This window comes from Cetorhinus maximus, chromosome 4, assembly GCF_964194155.1.
Source record: "Cetorhinus maximus chromosome 4, sCetMax3.hap1.1, whole genome shotgun sequence".
In the NCBI taxonomy this organism is placed as follows: Eukaryota; Metazoa; Chordata; class Chondrichthyes; order Lamniformes; family Cetorhinidae; genus Cetorhinus; species Cetorhinus maximus.
Window position 1 is genome coordinate 50,074,768 of NC_135882.1, and position 25,885 is coordinate 50,100,652.

Consider the following 25,885-nt stretch of genomic DNA (forward strand, 5'->3'; position numbering starts at 1 on the left):
GGCCCCCCGGGGTGTGCTCTACCCCTGCTCTGGCCGCAGGATGGGTAGCAATGTCACCAGCCCAGCTTGGGAGGTATTGGCAGCAGTGGTCAGCGCCAATGCCCTTCAGAAGAAGACAGCCACCCAGTGTCGCAAAAGGATGAATGATCTCCTCCGTGCTGCCAGGGTAAGTCACTCTTTTCATCACTCTCAACTCACACACTCACAAACCCATCACACAACCACAGGGCCCTCACTCACTGCCAGTTCAATGGGTGTCACCCTTCACTCTCTCATACTCGCCGTCATTGTACTCATCCTGTCCATGGGAACACTCACCACCCACACATGCCAGGCATACTTATCATCTGGCCCACCAGGCATCCTGATACACTCTCCCCATCTCTATCCATGCAGGACAAACTGGCTCACAACAGGAGGGAAAGTTCGCAGACAGCAGAGGGATGCCAGAATTTAAAGTTCTCTCAGAAATTGAAAACAGAGCCATCCAGCTGGCCGGCGATGAACGGGACCAGTCTTGTGCTGACGGTGAGGTGGGCACTGCTCTACCAAGTGAGGGTCCAGCAGTGCAACATCCATCAGATAACCATGGGGTGAGTGATGTGTCCTGTTTCACAGGCCACTGCCATGCACTAATTATCTCCCCTTGCTTTCACAGGCGCATCTGGGAAGCAGCAGGCGGAGTCCACAGCCCAGAGTTTCCAATCAAGCTCCAAAGAACCTCCGAAGAGGAATCTGAAGGCGCCCTCCCTGAAGTCCCGTCACAGCGCTCACCCACACCCTCCACTAGCGCAGAGACACACACCTCGGTGGGGCCTAGCTTTAGAGTAGCCTCGGGGCCACAATCTAGTGAGCACATTGCACTGTCTGATCGACAGCAGGCAGAGGCAGGGGCTTCCCAGGTCCCCGGCACTCGGAGGACTGCTGGAGGCCAGAACGTTGCTGAGTCCGAGTTAGATGACGAATCTCTGGATTCATTCATGGCACAGTTGCTCGAGCTGCAAAGGCAAACTTGGGAACATCAGGAAAGGTTGGCCGCTGCACTTCACAGATTGCAAGGCCTGATGGAGGAGTCCGCCCGTCTTCAGGCCAAGGTGATAGCGCCGGCATTACAATACACCGAGGTCAACACTGGCAGGATGGTGGCCGCCGTGGAGACCTTGGTCCAGGACGTCACTCCTGCGCGGGCTTAACTTCAGCACCGATGCCATAGTTGGCTTGCAACAGTGTGTACAAGAAAGGAATGGTGGGCAGCTCGATCTCACTCAAGCTACCCCTTCCACTCACGGAGTCAGCCAGGGGCCCTCGGGCACCCATGGTGAGGGAGATCAGCAGGTGCACACTCTGGGGCCATCAACCCAGGTGACTCTGGGAGTGACCGCCCTTTCTGGCTCCCCTCTTCCTATGACCTCAACAAATCCAGCTTCACAGGCCAAGGAGGGTGCTGTGCCACACAGCAGACCCCGAAAGCAGGCCAGGACCCTCCAAGTCTCGGCCCTCCAGAGGACGCCTGCCAAAGTCATCACAGACAGGGCGTCACAGTCAGCAGGCTGCCTCCACCTCCACTGTGGATGTCCGGGGAGCACCAAGACATAGCGGCTTAGGAAAGTTAAGAAGAATTAGTTGCACAGCCTGGGCACAGGTGTTGGTCACTTGTACATAATGTTCATTATTGTCAATAAACTCCCTAGAATGTCTCCCTGCCTATTTCTCCTTGTTCTGATGAGCAGTGTTCTTGTCACTCAGGTGTGAAACCTTTCTGCACAAGATAAAAGGCAGGTGTCTCAGTCCAGGGCCTCTTCCCTGTGCTCTGTGCAACCTTCAGACCACAGTGATGGTCCAGCCTCACACTCCCTGGAAACATTACTGATGCCTGCACCTTGGCAGTGCTGGTCATTGCTGCCAGAATGCAGTGGGCAGGTGCCACAGAGTTCTCTCATTCTCTCTGTGTGCTCTCAGCACCTTTTAGATGGGGCTGGCCCCCATTACACCAGCATCTGTGACCAGTGATGTGCACCAGCTCCTGAAGGGCTGAAGGGCTGAGGTGCTGAAGGCAGACACAGCATCAGGTGCATCTAATGTTTCATGGCTGCGTCTCTGAGATGGTCCTGATCATGGAGTGCAAGCGAGTTGCCCTCAAGCAGACAGGAGTCAGACATTCTCAGAGACTATGTGAAGATCTATGGAAAGTCCTCACTGCACGTTGTCATCATCCTCCTGCGATCGAGCAACTATTAAGGCCTACACTGCATCTCCATGACAGGAGCATTCTCTGAGGCTATTGGCGCTGGGATAAGCCAGACTGGAGCCAAACATTCATAACAGCGATGTGAGGATCTACGGGGACACCTCACTGCATGTTGTCATCACCCTCCACAAATCTGACAGCTATGAGGGCCTCCCGAGTGCGTCTGCCTTGTCTAGCCAGTGCGAGAGCCTCATCCCTGTCGTCCTCACCATTCGAGGGCCCCCTCACCCTCATCCCGGTCAGCGTCCTCCTCATCGGAGAAGACATGCAGCTCCTCCATATCCTCCTCAACCAGATCCTCACCCCATTGCAGCAGCAGGTTGTAAAGGGCGCAGCAGGTGACAACCATGTGTGACACCCTCTGTGGACTTTATTGCAGGACTCCACCAGACCGGACAAGGCACCGGAACCACATCTTCAGCATCCCGATGGTCTGCTCCACCAAGTTGCGAGCTGCTGCATGAACCTCATTATAGCGTCGCTCTGCTGCAGTCTGAGGCCGTCACATGGATGTCATCTGTCATGGCCTCTGCAGATAGCCCTTGTCCCCGAGGAGCCAACCCTGCAGCCTCTGTGGACCCTGGAGGACTGCAGGGATTTACGAGTGACTCAGGATGTAGGAATCATGCACACTCCTGGAAACCATGTACATACTTGCAGGATGCATTTCTGGTGGTCGCATACCAGCTGCATGTTCAATGAGTGGAAGCCCTTGCGGTTGATGAAGTCCACCGAGTGTAGTGATGGAGACCTGAGCACCACATGAGTGTGTCAATCGCACCTGTGGGAATCCCAAGATCAGGGCGAATCCAATGCCACTTGCATCCTGGCTGCCCTGGCCCTGGGCGAAATGCACAAAGCTGTGTGCCATGGAGAAGATGGCATCCTTGACCTCATGGATGCATTTGTGGGTGCCGCATTGTGAAATCCCACAGAGGTCACGTGTGGAACCCTGAAAGGAGTCAATGGCATTCAAATTGAGCGCCACGGTCACTTCCACAGCCACTGGCAGTACATGCCCTCCATGTCCCCTTGGCATCAAGTCCTGCAGTAAGTGGCAGATGTGAGCCACCAGGTCCCTAGACATGCACAGTCGTCAGCGACGCTGGTTCTCAGTCATCTGCAGGAATGGCAGGCGGTGTCTATAGATCCTGGGTGTTGCTAGGGCGCCCACCAGCCACGGCTCACTGTCGCTCCTGGGCAGCGTGTGTGGGAGCCCCTGCTGCCCCTTCTTCATGAGGTTGCTGCACCTGCCTTTGCGCAGCCAGGTGCCTCAGTCACTCTCTCCTCTGTCTTCTACACTCTCTGTAGGCCATCAGGCATACAGCTAGGTCACCAGGGTCCATGATGCTGACGTGGTCCTCCTGCAGCATGAAAAAGAGATGTGGTTATCATGGCTGTACTTAGCACCTTTCCTGGCCCTGTATGACTGCTCCTTAATGCTTCCCAGAGAGTGCTGGTCACCCCTCGGATGGCCAGAGATGAGCGCGCTGCATGGCTGCCCTGTCAACCTGCGACATGGGGGGCACTGGTCCAAACCAGGATGCTGAAGTTGCAAGGGTCTGTGTGCGCCTCCAGCAGTGACTGCTACATGGCCAGCGTTGGCGAGGGGATTGTACAACTTGTGCAGTCCAACTTCTAGGCGGTCCAATAAAGTGGTGGCAGACTCGAAGTCTGTGCCAGTGGGGTAGGGGAACAGGGGGTAAGGTAAGGAGTGCTTGGTGGCCCTTTGGTGCCTCTGCATTGCTTGCATGGGTGGGCAGGCTAGGAGCCTGACACCAATCATATCACTGTGGCTGCGCCTGATCTGACTCAGTTGCAGAGGCATGGTCAGTTTATACAGGTGTCCCTAATACGTGGCCATTTGCCTCGCTTACCTGCCTCCCACCTCAATTGCCCATGCGTGGGATGCAGCGCCAGGGCAGCAGTTGGCCCCCCCCAACTCAGCAGTCTCCTCCGAGGCTGGCCAGCACTTGTCCCCAGACGTCCCCGCATCGGTCGACTCCAAGGCTGGCCAGCAGTTGCCCTCAGACACCGCGCCCCCCTCCCCCCAGCAGCTGCCTCAGAAGCTGGCCAGCACTTGCCCCCAGACACCCCCCACCCATCAGCAGTCGCCTCAGAGGCTGGGCATCAGTTTCCCCCAACCCCCCGCGGCCCTGAGGCCTGTAAACAACAGACGAGCTGTGGAGAATGCTGCTGTTCACTCAATTCAGTTCCGCCAAAGTGAAGGCTGCCAAGTGCACGTTGACGTGCTTTCCCGCCGATGTAGACAGACGATACAGCGGGGTTCCAAGAGCCTGGCGAGATGGCCTTTTAATTATATGCTAATGTATTACAATTAGCTCCCTGCAACCGATGGTGGGAAACGCGGCCTGCTGTTAGCGGGCTGAGCGGAAGATTGCGGCCTGCTTTCACGTCATCGTGAAGTGGATCCTGCAATATTTTCCGCACCCGCCACCAGCAGGCTCGGAAAATTCCGCCCCATGAATGGTTTGCAGAAGGCAAACAGGATGTCCAACAATTAACTCTTCTCCAGTCAAAGTTCACTTGATCTAGGTGTGGAATCCAACCTTAACAACTGACATACGTTTCTTTTGGGGGATAGTAAAATCAGACAAACTGTATTCAATGCATTTCTGAATTCAGTAACTTGATACTAGGATCAAGTTCAGTCCTTCCGTCTTATTTTCAGAGGAAGCTCCAGGAAGAAAACATTCATCTTAAAGATATACTATATCTAACCTCCATATTGACTTGTTCTCTGTTGTTGTGTAGAAACAATGGTAATCTGTGACTAATCTCAGTGGTGTTTATGAGGGTGAGCTATTTGAATATTAGATGACAGACTGCAGCTGAACTCCTTGCACTGGTAGCTACAAGCAGAAAGTTGACTTAAAAGTGCCTAGAGTAACAAGATTGGATGGTGATTCCTGGGTGCTACTGATGCCATTCAATCACATAATTACACCTCATTAATGATTTAAGGTAGTGTTGTTAACTTGAGCCTTTCCTTCGAGGAATTGGGCCACATCTTGAGATGTAAGATGGGATTGGCTGCTCCAATTTTTTGAGAACCACAGTGTATAATGAGTAGCTTTACTGATCAGAATGAACAAACTTTTGAATGCTGCAAACAAAAGACGACCATCTGTCTCATTTGCCACTCTATGCACCAATTATGTGGAGACAGTCTTTGGCAGCACAGTAACCAAGAAACAGCATGGCCCTCTGGCCAAGATGCATTAGTCATTGTAGTGTTAGGAAAATATAACAATTTTCATAATGTTATTGGAATTTATTGTAAGGAAGGAATTGTATGTGTGTGTGTGTGTTTGAGAGGCTTAACTGAATTAAAGGGAGCTGGTATAAAGGCTTTGAAGTATCAGAAGAGAAGCTAGGTTTGAAACGTTAAATAGGTAAACATGGCTGAAGTTTTAGAAAGTGAGGTGTAAAGGGAGATTTTGCATTTTTAGATAAACCAGAGTAATTTGAATTTCAAAAAGGTGGTGAAAAGTGTAACGCTTGGCCAGAAGAAGCCAAACAGTCTGTTTATTTTTTCCCAAAGTTTACTGATAAAATTGGTTCTATGAAAGGCTTTTATTAGGAAAGTAGAGTTAAAAATACATATTGGGACAAGGGGTTTTACATTATAAAGGAGATGAGGTTATGTGTAAGAGGAAGGAATTCTAAGATCTAAAAAGTGTGAAAAGCCTCTAGCCTCTAAGCCTCAAATTACTGTCTACATGAACTTTGAATTTGACTGTTCAGGGTATCATGTTGCTTTGCCTGGGGCTTTTAAAATGTATGTGTTTTACTGTTGCCTTAATGGAGATATAACTGGGAGTTAGATTAACTAGGGGAGCTAGGAGTTATCATAGTAGTAATTTGCAAACCTATGTATGTGCTTAAAATCAATTTTTTATTAATAAAGATTTAAATTAATTTAGTAAGAAACCTGTAAGACTCGGTGGTCTTATTACTACTAAATTCAAGCCACGCATCTCGAAATAAAAAGACAAATTGTAAAATAATTATGGCAGTTGTTTCAAGTTTCTCTCTGGGATTTGAACAGCTTGGCACTTACCATCCGCTGTGCCATAACAAAATTGGAGGCTCTTTGCGGCATACATTTGAAATTACTGCATTGGTTTGGAGTTGGTGAATCTTAAGCACAAGTATGAGAAGCACTTTGAATTCAGCAGGTGATGTGGCTTTTTTTTTAAGTAGTGAGACTGCAATATGACTTTGGCAGTTGCTAAGACTTCTTTGGGGGTTGAAGTTATAACTTTGGTTGGTTTACAAAAGGCAAGTAAAGCTAAGTTAATGGAACTGGCAAATAAATTACAATTAGGGTTACCTGCAGGGGTAAGAAAATCAGACATAATTGAAGGTATAGCACAGCATTCGAAATTGGAAGGAATACCTGAGAGTCTGAGTTCTCCAAGGGGTGGTTCATTGGAACGGGCTCAAATTCAGTTGGAAATGAAAAAATTTGAGCTACAGGCAGCAAAAAAAAAGAGAAAAGGCATTTCAAAGGGAGTGAGAAATGGCGAGGTTAGACAGGCAGGTAAGAGAAAAAGAGAGAGGCAGAGAATTCCAGCTTAAAATGCTAGCAGTTAAAAAAGGCATCAGAAGGGGTGGAAGATCAGAACCCAGTAGAGAGATGTTTAAATTTGTACAAGCTCTACCAAAGTTTGAGGAAAGAGATGTTGAAGCATTCTTTATTTCATTTGAGAAGATAGCTAAAGAGATGAAATGGCCACAGAAAAACTGGACTTTGTTGTTACAAACCAGGCTAGTGGGTGGAGCACATGAGGTTTTTACTTCATTGCCAGAAGCAATGGTGGCAAACTATGATGTGATGACAATTGCTGTCTACATGAACTGAAGTGAGGAAAACTCACTTTGAATTCAATTGTTCAGGGTATCGTGCTGCTTTGCCTGGGGCTTTTAAGATCTGTGTGTTTTACTATTGCCTTAACGGGGGTGTAACTGGGAGTTAGATTAACTAGGGGAGCTAGGAGTTATCATAGTAGCAATTTGTAAACTTGCGTTTAAAATCTTTTTTTATTAATAAAGGTTTAATTTAGTTTTGTAAGACACCTATAAGGCTCAGTGGTCGTATTACTACTGAATTCAAGGCACGCATCTCGAAATAAATACAAATTGTAAAATAGTTGTGGCAGTTGTTTCAAGTTTCCTTCTGGGTTTTGAACAGCTCAGCATTTACCATCTGCTGTACCATAACAGCAATGTTTAAATGTCAACCACAAGACCAATGTACAAATCACAAACGTTGCAGAAAAAGGAACAATTTTAATGATGAACAGATCTTCTAACATCAAACACAGGAATAGAAGCATAAAACATACTGTGCACTTTATATTGAAAGCCTGTAACAAAGTAGTGAAATGTGCTCAGACAATTAAACCTTTATCCAGCTGGGGAAACGTTAAAACAATATTCTGCAAAACCTTCATATTTCCCACAATTGCAGACACCACAATATCAACAGATATCATTCTCCTTGGTGAACCAATGGCTAAAATGAGTCATCTTTTCTTCCATGAGCCAGTGAATAATAGGAATGTGTAACAAAACATTTCCTTTTCCTAGAGATTGACAGGCCACCAAGTATTATGGATCAACTATTAGTATAGCTCATTAGCCGTGCTTTCAAATATTGTTAGGAGAAATTATATCTGGATAACATGATTTGTTGAAGATCCAAGTCATCTCAAAACAGAGAGCCTGTGTACTTTTTCTTCCAATTTCTGAAATACTCCTAGTATTTTCTCGGATTCTGAACTCAATTTTAAGTTATTAACTCGCTCTGCCAATCTAACAATTCTCCTGGGCCAGACTTCATAAATTCAGGGATACTGAAGGGGATGAAAGAGGATGTTGATTCTAATGTAGCCAAATCTTGACCAATGAGCACTGGTAAGGTTCTTCAAGATGAAAATGACTTGGTACAGTACAGTTCATTGAAGGATTCATCATCAGAATCAAAACAAAAATGCAATCCATTCCATTACATTGAAGTTTTTTTCTGTTTTAGAGAATCAGTCAAGTTAAAAATACACAGAAACAGTACACTGCTCACTGTCCGCACCTTTGTTTTGTACAATCATACATCACAAAAGGAAGCTATTTGGTCCACTGAGCCTTTGCCTGCTCCTTTGTAGAGCTATCCAATTAATCCTGCCCCTTGCTCTTTCCAGAGCCCTGTAAACCTTTTTTCTTCAATTATGTATCCAATTCTTTTGAATATTACTGTTGAAACTGCTTCCAGCACCCTTTCAGGCAGCTCTTCCAAGATTACAACAACTGATGGTGTAAAAAAAAGTTTTCTTCATGTCACCTCTGCTTCTTTTGCCAATCACCTCAAATCTGTGTCCCCTGGTTACCAACACTTCTGCCCTCTAAACTGTTTCTCTAGATATACTTTACCAAACCTTTCATGATTTTCAACACTATTATCAAATCTTCTATTATTTAAGGAGGACAAGCCAAGCTTCTCCAGTCTCTCCAGGTAACTGAAGTCCCTCATCTGTGTGGTACCATTCTAGGAACTCTCTTTTTCACCCTCGCCAAAGCTTTGACATCCTTCTCAAAATGTGGTGCCCAGAATTGAGCAATTCGGAAGTGTAGCTAATGTTTTATATAGGTTTAGCATATAGGTGTCTATAGATTAAAAAGGGGCAATTAATAGATTACTGAATAAAAGTATCACTGTTGGCATGCACTTAATATACATGTAGACAACACAAACAGTATTTCCCCAGGTTTATTTGACATTATGTAAAGCTTAAAATGGTCAAATTCACAACAAAGCTCAGCGATCACTGCAGTTGGAGGTGAGGCAAATGAACCTGCTCTCATGGTATCACAGATCCGTATTTATTTCAAAGAAATAAGGGATTACATGAATGCATGCATACCAACCTCCGTCTTCTGAACAAGTTGTAACAATGGTCCACAAAATGATAATTGTGCAACTGTTACACTTTAGTTGTTAAATATTTCATTCATATTGTATTTTACTTTGTTGCACTTTTCAGTTCACTTAAATATATACTTGTAGCCTCTATGAACTGCCCTTCAATCCTGCATGCTGTAGTAGCCTACATTTACTGAATAGGCAACAGAATTGTCCGAATAAGAAATTCAAAGAAATTTCCTGCAGTGGGCTTCATGTACCTACATTTCAAATGGTGACAAATAACCAGTTACTCATTAGCTAAACATCAGTAACATGTAAAAAAAAATGGAATAATATAGCCAGCTTGGAATTAGGAGGGGTGGAATTGTCCAACCAACATGTTTATTGTTTCAAAAAAGCAGATAAAAATAGGAAATGGCACTCCCTATGACGAAGTTCATTAGGGCTTTCAGAAAGCTTTTGACAAAGTTCCACATCAATGACTTCAAGGAGCTAAAAGCTGCAGGAATCCAAAGTAGAAAACAAAACTGGGCAGGAAATAGATTAAAAAGAAAGCTAAGTATTCCAGAAACACTTAGGAGGAATGGGAGGGGCAAGAGAAGTGCTGAGCAGTGTAATAAAAGATTACTACTTGGATTCTGTGCTTTGCATTGTACATAAATAATTTGATACCACAACCAAACTTTAGCTGGTTAAATTTACTGAAAAAGAGTAAGCGCAGTGGGGAGACACAAGAAACAGAAAAGGATTTTTGAAATAATTTAGACTGGTTCTGCAATGGGGCAGAAAAAACCATCGCATTTTGCACCATATAAATGTAAAGCATTATATATGGGTCAAAAAATTGGGCCATCATTGAAGCATATGCACCAATATAGAGGTGGGGGAGGCGTGGGGAAACATGGTGGTGCGGGAAAAACATAGCAAGACCATGAACAGAGAGGTCCTGCTAAACTTAACATAGAACCACTATTTCTACCTAATAACCAGCCACATTGACAGGCCGGCCAGCCAGCTGTCATGCAGGAAAGCCATTGGGAACAACTCCTGGCAATCAGGAGGGAGTGAGTGAGAGATTAGGGCTAGGGGTAGTGGTGTATGGAGAGTGAGAGCAAGCAGGGGGGCTAAAGGCTTCCTTGAGAGGCCATAGGGACTACACCAGTCCCCACTTGGCCCACAGAAAGTGTTGTAAAAAACACTTAAGCTGGCAGCTCCCATCCCCTTGACTCTCAGGTTTCCTAAGCTTTGGGAAAGCTACACAGTAACAGTTAACTTTAAATAGCATTGCATTATTTTATTGGTTACTTCATTATACAGACCTCAAATTCCTTCCTGCAGCTCTTAAGGTCATTCTTTGAAGAAGCCTAAAATAAAACAAACAGAGCATATGATAACAAAAAATATACACCACAGAAAATATAAACTAATAACTTGTGAAAAATATTCAAACATAGCATCATGCGCATATTGGTGCTTTAAGATGTCCCATGTTCATGATAGATGCTACTGCATATAAAAACTAGTCTTTTGTCATTAGATAATTAATTTAAATGTTTGTCCAAAGCTAAAATGCCTCTAAGCTAAGCAGGCATCTACTTAACTTCACAGATTATAAAGTTTACGTCTAAAACAATAAGTCATTTGTTTTGTGTTATGGCATGAACACAGTTTTAGTTTGTTTAAATCTCATAATCAACAACTTCCACAGTTTACTATCTGGAATCCAATCAATCACTTTTACATGCACACAGCACCCAAAACAAAACCTCACTATAATGTGCAATTAAGTAAAATGGATTTCAACATTTTCTTTTGACCAATTCCTGTCCAAAGTTGCCACTCCACTGGCATTTAATAATTTGCTCATTGACGAGTTTAAGGAGGGCCTTAAAGAAGAATAGGTAGGTGGAGCAGTAGTGACCCATTAATGAGCACAAATCAAAGTCACACGTGTTCATCCTCTAAATGTGAAGGATATTCCTTGCTGGTGATCTCCTGTTACCAAGCATTGCTTGGAGCGAGCCATTAAAATTGTGTGGCCATCAGGTTTCACCATGTTTGGGAAGCAAAAGACAATACTGGATAGTTTGGGTCAGGTCCACAGGGTTCTACAGCGAGAATTCCATGCAGCTAGTCCTAGCCTGGAACGGAGGCCTAGAAGCTCCAACAAAAGCTGAAGAGTTGTTGCTAACTAGCCTGGAAATCATCCAAACAAGAAAGGCTCAGATAGTAGCTCAGACCTTCTGCGGCTTACAGGAAATTACTCAAAGGTGGAGCTGCAAGGCCTTCTCTACTTCAACTATATTTTACTGAAAGTTATCAGAAGAAACCACTGCTTCTAGTGGAAGTTGAACAAACAATGCCAATTTGGCAAAGGAAGGCTTCGTAAGGCACTGTACTATGTCTGGAATGTACACAGTAGCATGCTGCTACTTTAAAGCGCCCTGGGATCAGTCTTGGATCAACAGAACAAACTGGTGGTAGAGAGATATTTAATAGCAAAAAGTTATGAAGTCTCTGGTGAGAAGTCAAACCAGTGCATTTGATGGTAAGCAGTGCAGATTTGCACTGACCTCTTCTGGGAGATATATCTACAAGTAGCCCATCTGAACAATATGTCAGGATAATTACATTTCATCTCCATGGCAGTATTTTCACATGTCTCGACAACATGGAAAAGCAGCTACTTGATGATCAACAGGATTTACCACAGATCAAGAAAGAACACAACCTAATCCTCATTAATTACACATATCAGTTCACATCATGCCAGCAATCCAAACAGAAGAGGTATGAAAAATTCTAAGGTGGTAGGATGGGATGCTTGAGATACTGAGGAAGTTTGGTATTGGATGTACAGAATTCAAGCTGTGTCAGTTGAATCCTAGCCACTCTCGCTGAAGTCACAAAGTTTGTCAGCCTACAACACTATCCTTCTCTTGTTCTGCCTGCCAGTAGCAGAGCCACTTCTATGGTGCAGTCAACAAAGCAGGGCACACTAAGGTTTCAATGGTGCAGGCAATGAGTCTACACTGATTTGCAAGTTCTCAACTAGCAAATTAAGCGAAAGCAAGTGCATTAACGCAAAGTACTGATACATCTTTGACAAATTCATGTGCATGACTAGAGTGCTGACCTGAGGAGCTCAGAGGAGACCCAGAACTACAGCATGGTAAAGAGTGTCATGGGTTCCTTCATGTCAACGGAAGTCATCTCCGTATTATGAGTCCCTGACTGGGTACCTAAGCTCTGAGGGAAGGCCCATAAAGGGGATCAAAATCTTGAGTTCACTTTTGTGCCACTTGAGATGACAAAACAAAGTGCAATGGTCTTTAGGATATGGAATACATCTTGTGGGACCTATTTTGGCTGGTGCAAATGGAGACTTCTTGGCTGGTGCTGGTTAACCACCTGATGACATGGACCAGGAGAATGGGAAAACAGGGAGAGACTTCTGACGAAGGATCAATGACCTGAAACATTAACTCTGTTTCTCTTCCCACAGGATGCTCCCTAACCTGAAAATTTCTAGTATTTTCTGTTTTTATTAAAAACATGGAGTTTTTTTCTAATACTTGGAACGTAGATAACATCGGCATATCCAGCATTTATTGTCCATCCTTAATTTCCATGACAAGGTTGGAATACAACAAAGTGGTTTGTTGTGCCACTTTTGAGAGTAGTTAAGAGTCAACCGTTAATGTGTGACTGACATCAGATATAGGCCAAACCTTGTAAGGACAGAGGTTTCCTTCCCTGAGGCACATTGGTAAACCAGTTGGGTTTTTATAATACTCTGGCAGCTTCATGGTTACTTCTTACTGATAGAAAATTCTAATTTCTAGTTTTATTAAACTGAATTCAAGTTAAGTTTCCAGAGCAGGATTTGAAGCTGCTTTCTCTGCATTATTAGTCAAGGCCTCTGCTGCATCCTTGAATGTCAAATGGTATTAGCTAACTCAGATCTATCTGTACCATTGGCCTGTGTTGACCAAAATGCGAGTCACAATGTGTACGCTGTCAGTTGGCATCGAGGTGGATCTCTACCCAGCAACTCCAGTGTCCTGGTCAACAGTCAACCTCAACAAGCAAGAGCAAAAACTGGTAAAGTAGTCATCTATCAAATCTGCTGGTTTGCGGGGCCTTGCTCTGTGCAAAATAAAACTGAAATTACATTTGCCTACATAACAAGAGTGACTACACTTCAAAAGTAATTCACTGGCTAGGAAGCACTTTTGGATGTTGTGAGAACATGATTAAGTGTTGTTTCATCTTGTAACTCTTTCGAGTACATTCACAGTTCTTGACTTTTTTTTTCCGGGAGTGGGACATGAACCCACAACCTTCTGACTCAAAGGCGAGGGTGCTATGAACTGAGCCACAGCTGACACCGAACGCAAATTCTTCCTCCCTAAATCAATAAGTATTTTTGTTCTTCCCTCAATTAATAGGCTAAACCCATACAGAGCTGAAGCAAATTACCTGCCTACATGCACGTCGACATTCTCCAGCAATGGCCAACTCACAACAACCCAGGCCAACCCAGCCTTCAGTTTTCTTTGGTGCTCCTATAAATTGAATCCAGAAAACATTTAGATTTGATGATTGCTGTTCTCATTTAAAATAATCAAAGTAACTTAACAAGGGAAAAAAAACTGATATTTGATATTCGTAAATACAGTAAGATAAACAATTGTGTTCTAAGTATTGTAATTTGTGCTGGTTTTAAGCATTAGCAGTTGACGGCAATAGTTTTTGACTTTTGAAATTACAAAGAATTTAAGTGTTTGATTTAAAATATCAGATGAAAATAAGACAAGGCGGTGAATATTTTCGAGAATGTAGGTAGCACAGTGGTGCAATACAATATGGCACTTTGCAATATCCAAAAATTGCACTGACCAATGGCTCAACAAAGATGAAAGTGATGTCACATTGGGCTACACAAATTAGGAAGGTCTGGGGTTTGATCCACCGTCTATGCTGAGTTAGTGAGGCCACTTTTTAAAAACTCATTCATGGGATGTGGGCTTCGCTGACCGGGCCAGCATTTATTGCCCATCCCTTGTTGCCCTTGAGGTGGTGGTGGTGAGCTGCCTTCTTGAACCGTTGCAGTCCATGTGGTGTAGGTATACCCACATTGCTGTTAGGAAGGGAGTTCCAGGATTTTGACCCAGCAACAGTGAAGGAACGTCGACATATTTCCAAGTCAGGGTGGTGAGTGGCTTCGAGGGGAACTTCCAGGTGGTGGTGTTCCCATCTATCTGCTGCCCTTGTCCTTCTAGATGGTGGTAGTCATGGGTTTGGAAGATGCTGTCGAAGGAGCTATAATTGGCATCAGTGCCCATGGGCCAGAAGAACTCCAAATCGCTATCCAGTGGTGCACAGTGGAAAGTATGCACGAGTGAATGTTGGATGAGAGGATAAGAAAACAAATCCTAATCTCAGCCAACTCTCAAACGGAAAGAAGGAAGTCCAAATCAATTTCAATCGTACAGCTCCATGTCAGAACACTATCACCAGTGCCCTGGAAAAATTATGTTTCAAATGTCAGCTACAGACAGTGCATTACAGCTTGAGGAGGAAGGGGAGTCCCTTACAGGAAGAGGGGTGTGAGGAGCTGTAGTCAAGGTAGCTGTGGGAGTCGGTAAGCTCCTCATACCCCGCTTCCTGTAAGGACTCCATCCCATTCTCTCAGTTCCTTCGCCTCCGTCGCATCTGTTCTGATGATGCCACTTTCAAAAACAGTTCCTCTGACATGTCTTCCTTCTTCCTTAACCGAGGGTTTCCACCCACGGTAGTTGACAGGGCCCTCAACCATGTTCGACCCATCTCCTGCGCATCCACTCTCACACCTTCTTCTCCCTCTCAGAACCATGATAGGGTGCCCCTTGTCCTCACTTATCACCCCACCAGCTTACGTATTCAAAGGATCATCCCCTGTCATTTCCGCCAACTCCAGCACGATGCCACCACCAAACACATCTTCCCTTCACACCCCCGGCGGCATTCTGCAGGGATCGTTCCCTCCGGGACACCCTGGTCCACTCCTCCATCACCCCCTACACCTCAAGCCCCTCCCACGGCACCTTCCCATGCAACCGCAGAAGGTGCAACACCTGCCCCTTTACTTCCACCCTCCTCACCGTCCAAGGGCCTAAACACTCCTTTCAAGTGAAGCTGCATTTCACTTGCACTTCCCTCAATCTAGTCTACTGCATTCGCTGCTCCCAATGCGGTTTCCTCTACATTGGAGAGACCAAACGCAGACTGGGTGACCGCTTTGCAGAACACCTTTGGTCTGTCCGCAAGCATGACCCAGGCCTCCCTGTCACTTGCCATTTCAACACACCACCCTGCTCTCATGCCCACATGTCCGTCCTTGGCCTGCTGCAATGTTCCAGTGAAGCTCAACGCAAACTGGAGGAACAGCACCTCATTTTCCGGCTAGACACTTTACAGTCTTCCGGGCAGAATATTGACTTCAACAACTTTAAATCATGAACTCTCTCCTCCATCCCCACCCCCTTTCCGATCCCCCCTTTTCCAATAATTTATATATATTTTTCTTTTCCCACTTATTTCCATTATTTTAAAATGTATTTCCACCCATTGTTTTATCTTTACCTTTTCGCCTATTTCGACCCCGCCCCCACTAGGGCTATCTGTACCTTGCTCGTCCTGCTTTTTACCCTTAATGTCACCATTAGCACATATCTTAGCTAATGTCGCCACCGTCAACACCTCTTTGTCCTTTTATCTATGACATCTTTTGGCAATCTCCACCATCACTGGCCCTCTATCCAGCTCTACCTGTCCCACCCCCTCTTAAACCAGCTTATATTTCACCTCTTTTCTACTTTTCCTTAGTTCTGATGAAGAGTCATTCAGACTCGAAACGTTAATTGTATTCCTCTCCGCAGATGCTGTCAGACCTGCTGAGTTTTTCCAGGTATTTTTGTTTTTGTTGTGAAGTTCTTAAAATAGTCTTTGAATTCATGATTCATCTCATAAGTACAAATAGAACTCAAGATAGAAAAACCTTCTATTGAGTCACCCTGAATAGTACCACAAAGAATATTAGCTCCTGCTTGGATTGTAACAAGACTTTCTATAATTGAGGACAGGCAGAGGTTGTAATTTTGGTAGACTGAAAGATCCATCGTGATGGGTACAGCACTGCAGGAATTAGTGGTGCAGGTGGGCAGGAGCAGGCACACCATGATCCCTCAAGGACCACCTTCAAAAAGAAATGGCAGTAGGTGGCCATGAAGGTCAACTCCTAGAGTCTGGACTTGAGGACCTGCCAGCACAGCCTCAGGAGATCTAATGGAGGAGTCCAGCTCCAATTTAGAAGGATGGCACAGAACGCACCCTCTCTGCAACCTCTGTTCAATCTCCCAATCGCGCTGCAAACCCAGAGGCATAGCCACTGCTGCCCCCATACTTCCTGCATCCTTTGTGTGCACAGGCTACAGGTACTCCTCTGCCATCCCTTTGAGGATGCAGCAACAATGACAAATATAGGAACTCACACCAAAACACCTTCAAAAATAATATGCGGGACCCATTTTGGTGTTTCATGTTTCGTTTTTTATCACTAAACAACACTGGTGTTGCCTGGACCTACGTTTCCCAAATTTGGGATCCTGGTGCCACATCATCCATTTGTACCGTGTGATATCTGGATAGCTCCAAATCACTGTTTTGGCACAGTGAGCCTACCTAGAACACACAGGTGGACCTTCGTCATCCCGTAAATGAATTTTACACCCCAACTACAAAGCTTGTGAGCTGGTTGGACACACTGCAAACTTTGATAACTTTCAGCCTGAAGTTATCAAAAAATGTGTTCATCACGTATACCCATCTACGCATCTAGATATACTTTCACTCGGAAAGTGGTAATCACAAACCATCTGGCAGCTGAACGAGCTGCAAGCCCACTACTGATGGCTTTGCCACATCCTGGCTCCTGTATGTTAAGTTTTATGTGGTTGCAGTCTGGCTCCAGTTACTGTCTACCGGATTTATTTTCTTTTAAATTTCAAGCACAACACATTTTGGGCATCTTGTAAGGCCACCTCAGTCTGATCTACAAAACACATCTCAAAAACCAGTTAATATTTTGTGCATGATCAGAGACACCTAACAGGGTGAATAATAAATAGAGTTCTTGTTCATTATTCATGGTTGTGCTTGTAGTCAATGCCCAGCTGAGAAGCCATACAAGCACTGAACTAAAATATATACTTGCTGAGTACAGTACCCAGATCAGTGGAGAAGCCTGAGGAAATTCCTGAAAAGGGAGTTGCTTCCTTTGTGGTCAAGAAAGGTTTACAAACTGACAGATTGTAACAGGAATTTGAATTCACCTGGGAAGATTAAACTCCGGAAGTATAAACACTAGATATAATTTCCTGAATCAAATTTGCTTAGTTTGTAACCTTAACTTATTTGGAGGATGAAACGTTGAATAAATGAAACTTTATTGATGAGCATAGTCTTAAAGTCCTCGATTGAACTCTCACAAATACAACTAGTTAGTTAACATAAGTCCCAAAGGATCCTAATTCCTTCATGCCTGCCATAGAATCATGATTCAGCCAATGTATCCATTCAGGTATACTAATGTGAATACTTATTGTTGAAGTTGATTTTCCATCTGACTTAGAACTGAGAACATTTGTCTCAAACTGAAGCCTTTTAATGGAATTTTAAGTTTCCCACTAATCCTAGACTGATGGTAACTTCATAGTTGGTTCCATGGATATGGGCTATTCCTCAAATTGTGGTTGGAATATGAATATATAAACCCCATATTCTCCATCGAACAGTCTAAGAAGAGGCACACTCAGAGATAGCAACCTGATTAAGCAAATATTTCAGGGTGCTGAAATAATGTTCTTATCCCTGGAGCACAACAGTGGTGCCCTACATCACATGTCATGAAGAGCTGACACAATAATTGTTGCACAGGATGTGTCTGTTTCTAGATGAGGAGCAGCCACACACCACAGTGCAGGAGGAAGAAAAGGAGTAACAGTTCATAAAACAGATCACAGAGGAAGTGTGGACTGCTGGGGTCACGTTGAGTTTTCAATCCTTCTGTCCTGCCTTTAGGTTTAGATTATCAGTCATTTCAGTTAGCTATTATTTTGAGTGTTTTTAAATAACTATTCCTATATGCTGCTATTTAGCAAAGTTCTTGGGTCACCCCTGCTATATTATCCCCCTTCCTGGATCAGCATCGGTTTTTAAAATTACATCCCTGCGAAGCGCGCTAGAGTCTTTTCCTACATTCTAAACGTATCTAAATGTTTTTGTTACATGCCAAGGACTGCAGATCTCTGAAATGCACCTTCTAGGAAATTACAGCCCTGCAGGCAGAGCAAGTTAATGAAGTGGGGAAGGGAACCATTGTCCATCAAGGTAGGAAGAGGCGACAGGAGGCCTCAAATAAAAGTGGAACATGGAATCACACGCAACTTTCTTCAGCTCAGGTGATGCCAGGGGCTTGTGTCTGTCGTGGAGACTGAGGTGGGTTCAGCTATCACTCCTGGAAGTATTGAATAGACAAATAGGTATTCAGTGCCAGGGACAATAGCAGTAGCTAAGAGGAAGGAAGCCACAAAAAATGCTAGATAAATATCTGCGGAGTTCTTTGGGACACAGTATGTGTTTGTTTTGCATATCTTACATCCTTTTCTCCCTTGGAAACAGCATGGAGCGTTGTAAGGGTTTTGCAGGCTGATCAAGAACCTGCTCTGAAAGGTGTGAATGCTCCTTCCATGGCAAATAATTCCTGAAGTAGGACTTGAACCTGGGGCCTCTGACTCAGGCAAGCAGTGCTACCAACTGAGTCATTCAGGCTCCAGTACATGAATAACTTGAGACATTAAGTGCAATATGTGTGGGAAAAACAGATGACATTGAACCTATGATTATCAAAGCCTTCCACAACTGTTATGTTTTCCATGTCTCATATCTCAGTCTGTTATAGACTAATATAGATTGATAATCATAATTAGTCAACAACGCCATTATCACTGTATCATGCAAATAGTATGATGGTAGAAGGCAAACTAGATTGGCCGTTGTCTATTTTTGTTGAGCAATTCCTATGTTCTGTGAAGGGTGGCAAGAATGTGGAACTCACTACCAAGTGCAGTGGTTGAGACAAATAGCATGGTTGCATGAAGTCAAGTTAGATATGCATGAGGAAGAAGGGAATAGAAAGATATGTTGATCGAATGAGATGAAGTGGAGTGGGAAGAAACTCAAGTGGAGCATAGAAACCAGAATAGACCTGAGCCGAATGGCCTGTTTCTGTGCTATAAAATTCTAAGTTTTATGAGAAATCAATAACTATACAGTTACAAAATTGAGTGCTTAAATGCCACCTTTTATTCATCAAATAGATCTTCAAACCCAAAAAGAACATTTCCACAGTTTACAAAAGCAAATACTCCAGATGCTGGAAATAAAAAAAAGACAGAAATGCAAGAAATACTCAGGGCAGCCAGCATCTGTGGAGAGAAAATCAAAGTTAACACATGAACTGGCAAAAGATTATTACTTAAAACATGTTTCTCTCTCCACAAATACTGCCTGACCTGTTGAGTATTAACAGCACTTTTTGATTCTGCTTCCACAGTTTAAACTGTTACTATTTTGGTAACCCAAGGGACAGTATGTTTGCAAAAATAAAATTCACCACTGGAATTTTTATGTACTCTTGATGTCACTGGATCATCTTACGAACAAAATACAATGGTGCTCTCACCTTTTTTGAACTCAGGGAATTGCTCACAGCAAAGGAATAAGGGACGAGCATCCTGAAATGTATTGTCTCAGCAAAAGAGAATACATAATTCTTTCCAAGTAAGCTGCCTTCCAAATTGGCAATCTAGCATTGACCAACATATAGGGATTCCAAAGAGACTGGGGGATTCAGGTTCATAGGTCATGAACAGATACAGAAAACAATAAAGAAGTCTTATGGCATGCTGGTCTTTATAGGCAGAGTACTAGAATGCTAGTGGGGTAGAAATAATGCTTCAACTAACTATACAAAATCCTGGTCAGACTACACCTCGAGTGCTATGAACAGTTGTCTGCACTCAGTTTGGAAGGATATACAGGCCTTGGAGAAAGTGCAGTGCAAATTTAACAGAATGGCACCTGGACTCCAAGGCTTAAAATATGTGGAGGGATTATACTGACTAGGGTTGTATTCCCTGGAATTTAGATAGTTAAGTGATGATTTGACTGAAGTTTACAAAACATTGCAGCAAACAGAGCAGATAGATAGAAAATGTTCCTGCTGGTTGGAGAGTCAAGGACTAGGGAATGGAGTCTAAAAATTTGGGTCAGGCATTTCAGGAGTGAAATTAAGAAACAGTTTTACACAAAAGGTGGTAGAAGATTGAAGCTCTTTTGAAAATGGTAACACTGATGCTAGATCAAATCTTAATTTTAAATCTCAAATTGATAGATTCTTGTTAACCACAGCTATGTAGGGGTATGGGGCAAAGGAATTAGGTTACAGGTCAGTCATGATCTCACTGAATGGCAGAACAGGCTCAAGGAGCTAAATGGTTTGCTCCTGTTCCTGTGTTTCTCTATGCTCTGTCCAGGCATAACTTGCCTTCCCCATTTAAGTAAGTAGAAGTGCAGCTTGACTGATAATTGCACCAGGAAGTTCCAGGGCTTTAAACTAGCTTGGTGTTTATTACTACACAAGTCGCAGTCTTTCAGTGCAATGTTCCACCTCACCATGAATCAAAGTTCCAAATCTGTCCTGTACCAAAGTGAAGTCCCACCTACACTTTCATAAGGGTGAAGATTCAAAACAAGTGCAAACCCACTCAAAAGAGTAATAATTTAGTTATTTTTATTTTTTTTCCAAAAGAGGTATCCTGTGAAGCAGTTTGAACAGTATGTTCTGATCATGGTTTTCAGCAGAGCAGAAAACTCAAAACAGAAACTCTAAAGCTACAGCAAAGAGTGTTTCAAATTAGTAAACAGTAAGGTTGGAATTTAATATATCAGATGCTGCCAATCGTTCATTTCAAATTAAGGTCCTTTTACCTTTCCTTTCCATGTAAATATCTCCTCTGCACTCACCTCCAACAAATGCGAGGAGCTCATGGGACTTTTCACTCAAATCAAGACCATCCATTGATCCGCCATCAACACTTCGCTCTCTTCCCCTAGCCCACAAGGCCAAACTTCTTCTAACGATTCCCTCTGCCCTAAGCCTGAATTCACATCTTTAGCAATTTTCTCTTCTGTCTCCTCTAGTGTTTTCTCCAAGCTCATCGTATCCATTAGACCCAAATCCTGCCCCCTGAACCCTATTCCCACTAAACTGCTGACCGCCCAACTTCACTCCTGGCTCCCATGTTAGCTGATATTGTTAGCAGCTCTCTCTTTTCAGGTTCCGTCCCCTTCACCTGCATATCTGCCATCATCACCCCTATCCTGAAAAAAAAATAATTCCTTGATCCTTCTGGCTTTGCAAACTACTCTCTTTCATCTCCAAAGTCCTTGTAAGTGCTGTCATCACCCATTTTTCCCAGGACTCATTTCTTTCCTCAAATCTATTTCTGCCTCTGTCACAGCTCTTATCAAAATGACAAATGGCATCCTATGAGACTGTGGCAACAGTAAACTATCCGGCCTCATTTTCCTTGACCTCTCTGCAATATTTGACACTGTTGACTACACCATCCTCCTCCGATGCCTCTCTTCCACCTCCTAGCTGGAAGCTACTCTACTTGCCCAGTTCCATTCTTATGTCATAGCCAGAATTTCACCTGCAATGGTGTCTTCCAACTCCAGCACTGTTACTTCAGGTATCATCCAGAATTTATCCTTGTCCATTCCCTTGCAATGCTTGTTTACATTCTCTCAGCGATTTCATACAGCATCAGCATCAATTTTCACAAGTACACAGGCAACACCTAGCTCTACCTCATCACCACCTCTCAACTCCGCTTCTAAATTGCCAAACTGCTTGTCCAACATCCAGTACTGGATGAGCTGAAAGTTCCTTCAACTAAATATTGGAAAGATCAAAGATAATGTCACAAACTCTGTTTCCTAACCGCTGATTTTATCTCTCTCCCTGGCAACTAAGGCTGAATCAAGTGTTTGAAATCTTGGCCTCACATTTAACCCCAAAATGAGGTTTTAACCACCTGCCATCATAAGACTGCCTATTTCGACTTTCATAACATTCCCCATCTCCACCCCTATCTCAGCTCATCTGTCTTTGTTACTGTTAGACTTGACCATTCCAATGCACTCCTGGCTGGCCTCCCACCTTCCGTAAACCCAAGATCATCCAAACCTTTGCTGCCTGTGTTTGAACTTGTACAAAGTTCCATTCGCCCATCACTCCTGTACTCGCTGAGCTACTTCAGCTCCCACTTGGGCAGTGCTTCGATTTTAAAATTCTCAGCTTTCAAAATCCTCCACAGCCTCGCTCCTCCCTATTTCTGTAATCTTTTCCAGCCCTACAACCCTCTAAGATATCTGTTCTCCTCCAATTCTGGCCTCTCGAGCATCCATGATTTTAATTGCTTCATCCTAGTGGCCACATCTTCAGCTACCAAGACCTTAAGCTCTGGATGTTCTTCCTTAAACCTCTTTCTACCTTCAGGACACTCGTTAAACCATCTGCCCAAATATCTCCCTATGCAGTTTGGTGTCAAGTTTTGCTTGATAATACTCCTGTGGAATAGCATAGGGCTATGTTAAGGTTTTACATAAATAAAAGTTGTTGTATAATCGTTCATTCATTTCAAATAACTCAATATCACTTACCAGGCAAAGAAGAGTTAATGCAAACCCAGAATTCAAGCTGAAGAAAAAAACAACACATTTAAAAACCTTTGAAGCCTTTAAAAATATATTTTGGTCACTTATTTATCAAGTACTTTCAGCTACAGGTGACTATGTAACTTAATCACTGAAAGATCATCAAGTTAAAATTTCCCTGGGGAGACAACAATGCAGGTTGTCAGTATAACAAAGTTTTGGCACTCCACATTAATCTTAGCTAAAAGATATCTCAGACCAGTACAACATTCATGTACTGGCAATAATACGCAGCAAGTAAATTGGTAGTTTTAAATTAAGAATAGGCCACATTCCTCTTACCATGGATTCGGGACAGTAGCCAGGCAATCGTTGCAGGAGATGTTTCAGCCGAGACTCACTTTTTGTGGATGTAAGCTGACAGACAAAATAATATTGTAAAATTAAGCACACACCAACTTAAACAAACAGTACATTTATTTTATACAGCATAAGGTTTTTACAGATCTATGATTGAAATTTAAGAGTTTGTGTGCCATAATAGTTCTGCATTTGCTGCTATGCTATGAGGACATCACACTTTTCACACGTACATTTTCAACTGAAACACAACAGAAGTGGCACAGCTGAAGTAAGCTTGAAGAAGGAAGAAAGTTTTTAGTATGTAGGGCTACCTTTTTTCTTCCCATGTCAGCCCAACATGCTCCTGGTATCAAGAAAACTAATTCTTAGAGATTACCATTGTGCCAGTATCTTAGAAGCAACTGTCTTCACTCAAATGGAACTCATAACAATAGAAACAGCAGTTTTCCTTGATCAATCACATTTTTAAAAACTACAGGATGAGTATCCTTTATCCGTGCATCTGAAAAGCGAACTTTTTGGCACGGGAAGTTTGTGACCTGAACCAACACGAACCTCACCAACTAGGCCTGACCTTTAGCGTGAGAATTCTAGTTGTTTGCCTTACCTTGTGCCAAGTTGCTGAGAGAGTTTTTGCTGCTGACCCAAACTCTATCATGGCAACTAAGTTCAGCCAAGAAAATGCTGCCCACGCCCCCCCCCCGGGGCAAATAACGATATCTGATTGTTGGATCCAGTGCCCTTGGTTTGTTGGGGCTAAAGGATCCAGGTTGCACGCTTGTTTCAGGGTGACCGAGTTGGTACAGAGACAGAGAACATCAGCAGATCGTTGTTAGAATAAACAAATGTTGTTTATTTACAAACGAAACTCAGCAGTTACACTTGTGTGCTCACAACTCAATCTCTGTCTTTACTCTTCAGTGTCTAACTCAAGACTCTCCCAGAGGTAGCCCGCACTACTCTGCTATTGGATATTAAGATCATGTGATCTTATAATACAACACTTGTCTTAAAGGTATATTACACATCAGATTACTACACTGATCCAAATGGAATCCACAAGTCTTTGGAAGTACAGGTATGAGTTCCAAGTCCAGTCTGTCAGAGACTGCTTTCCCTTCCTTCCCAAAACCTTTAATGTACCACTGAGGGACACAAAACGTTTTCTCCAACTCCTCATTACTAGTGTCAAGAACATATTTTTATTTTTTGCTTGAACTGTGGTTTTAAGATTGGACTGTGGCTTTAAAAACTACCATGGCTGCAGTTTAAAAGAGTTGTTCACTGGAGCAGGAAGAAGAAAATCTAAAATGTTGCTATTATGGAACAGTGTTTGCCAAGTTGGACAAAATGCTGCTGGAAAGGACGCCTGGTTTAAGTGGGAACTGCCTAGTGAAGATGTTTTGATTGGCTCCTGGCCAAGTGGCCAGGTTCTGTGTGGGGATAGTGCAGCAGATCAGCTCCTAGCCTTAAAAGAGTGGAAAGACTTGAAACCCCTCCCTCCTGTGTTTTATAAGACTCCAGTAATGCTGCCATAGTAGCTAGCTGGCTATTCCTCACATCGCCGAATCCTGCTTTCTTTGAGAAACCCCTGTTCAGGAGGAAACGGGGAAAAATCACCAGTAGAGACATTAAAAGCAAGTTTCAACCAGAGAACCACAGACAGCAAGTGCCGGGAGACCACTCATGTCAGCCACAACAACCTGCAAGGAATTTGGAAGAAAGCAATCAAAGTCAACCCATCTAATCCTGTACTCCAAATTGGTGCTATCTCACCCTTAAAATCCATGTTTTGTGTGCGTGCGCTTGCGTATAGGGGTTTAAGAAGGGGTAGAGTTTAAGTTATAGAGTTAAAGGTTAGCAGTTCATATTTATTTCTTTTATCACTGGTTATGGACAATTTGTTTAACAAACAGTTATTTACTTAAGTTTACAAACCTGGTGCTCATATTCTGTTAACCTAAACAGTTTGGTAGAATTGGGGCAATTTGGTGGTCTAAACAAACTTCTCTCATTTGTCACGGCTCAGGGAGGAGTGGGGTTGGATATTACAGTGCACTATCCCCAGTGAGTCGTGACGCTAGCTAGATTTCCACAACTCACTAGTTACTTATCCTAACAATACCCAATACGGTAGGGCTTATTGCATCCGAATACCAAAACACAATTGGCCCCAGCGGCTTCAGATAAAGGATACTTGACCTGTACTTAACATACACAGTAATGGTCACTTATTTTGAGCAGGAGAATAGATTACTTCATGATTATGAATGTTTATATTATGCATACATGTGATGTATGCAAAAAAAAAAGTACTTTTTTGCCTGGTTTTTGTCGCTAAACATCTCTGGCTCTCCAGCTACCACCACCTATAAGATGCTCTTTAAAACTGACTTTTTTTAAAACCATGCTTCTAATCACGTGTCCTAATAGTTCTTTATGTAGCTCAGAGTTAAATTTTGTCTAATTATGTTGCAAAGTGCCTTGGGATATTATAGCAC

At 43.4% G+C, this 25,885-nt stretch overlaps 1 protein-coding gene across 1 annotated transcript in view; it reads right to left on the bottom strand.

Annotated features, from left to right (window-relative positions):
• reck (reversion-inducing-cysteine-rich protein with kazal motifs) overlaps window positions 1-25,885 on the bottom strand; it is a 170,180-nt gene that overhangs the window by 61,907 nt on the left and 82,388 nt on the right. Inside the window, exons 7-10 of the mRNA XM_078539778.1 lie at window positions 23,364-23,438; window positions 23,028-23,064; window positions 13,677-13,762; window positions 10,514-10,558 (exon numbers count right to left, since the gene is read on the bottom strand). Of these exons, the coding sequence (XP_078395904.1) occupies window positions 10,514-10,558; window positions 13,677-13,762; window positions 23,028-23,064; window positions 23,364-23,438 (243 nt within the window). The remainder of the gene's footprint in view (window positions 1-10,513; window positions 10,559-13,676; window positions 13,763-23,027; window positions 23,065-23,363; window positions 23,439-25,885) is intronic.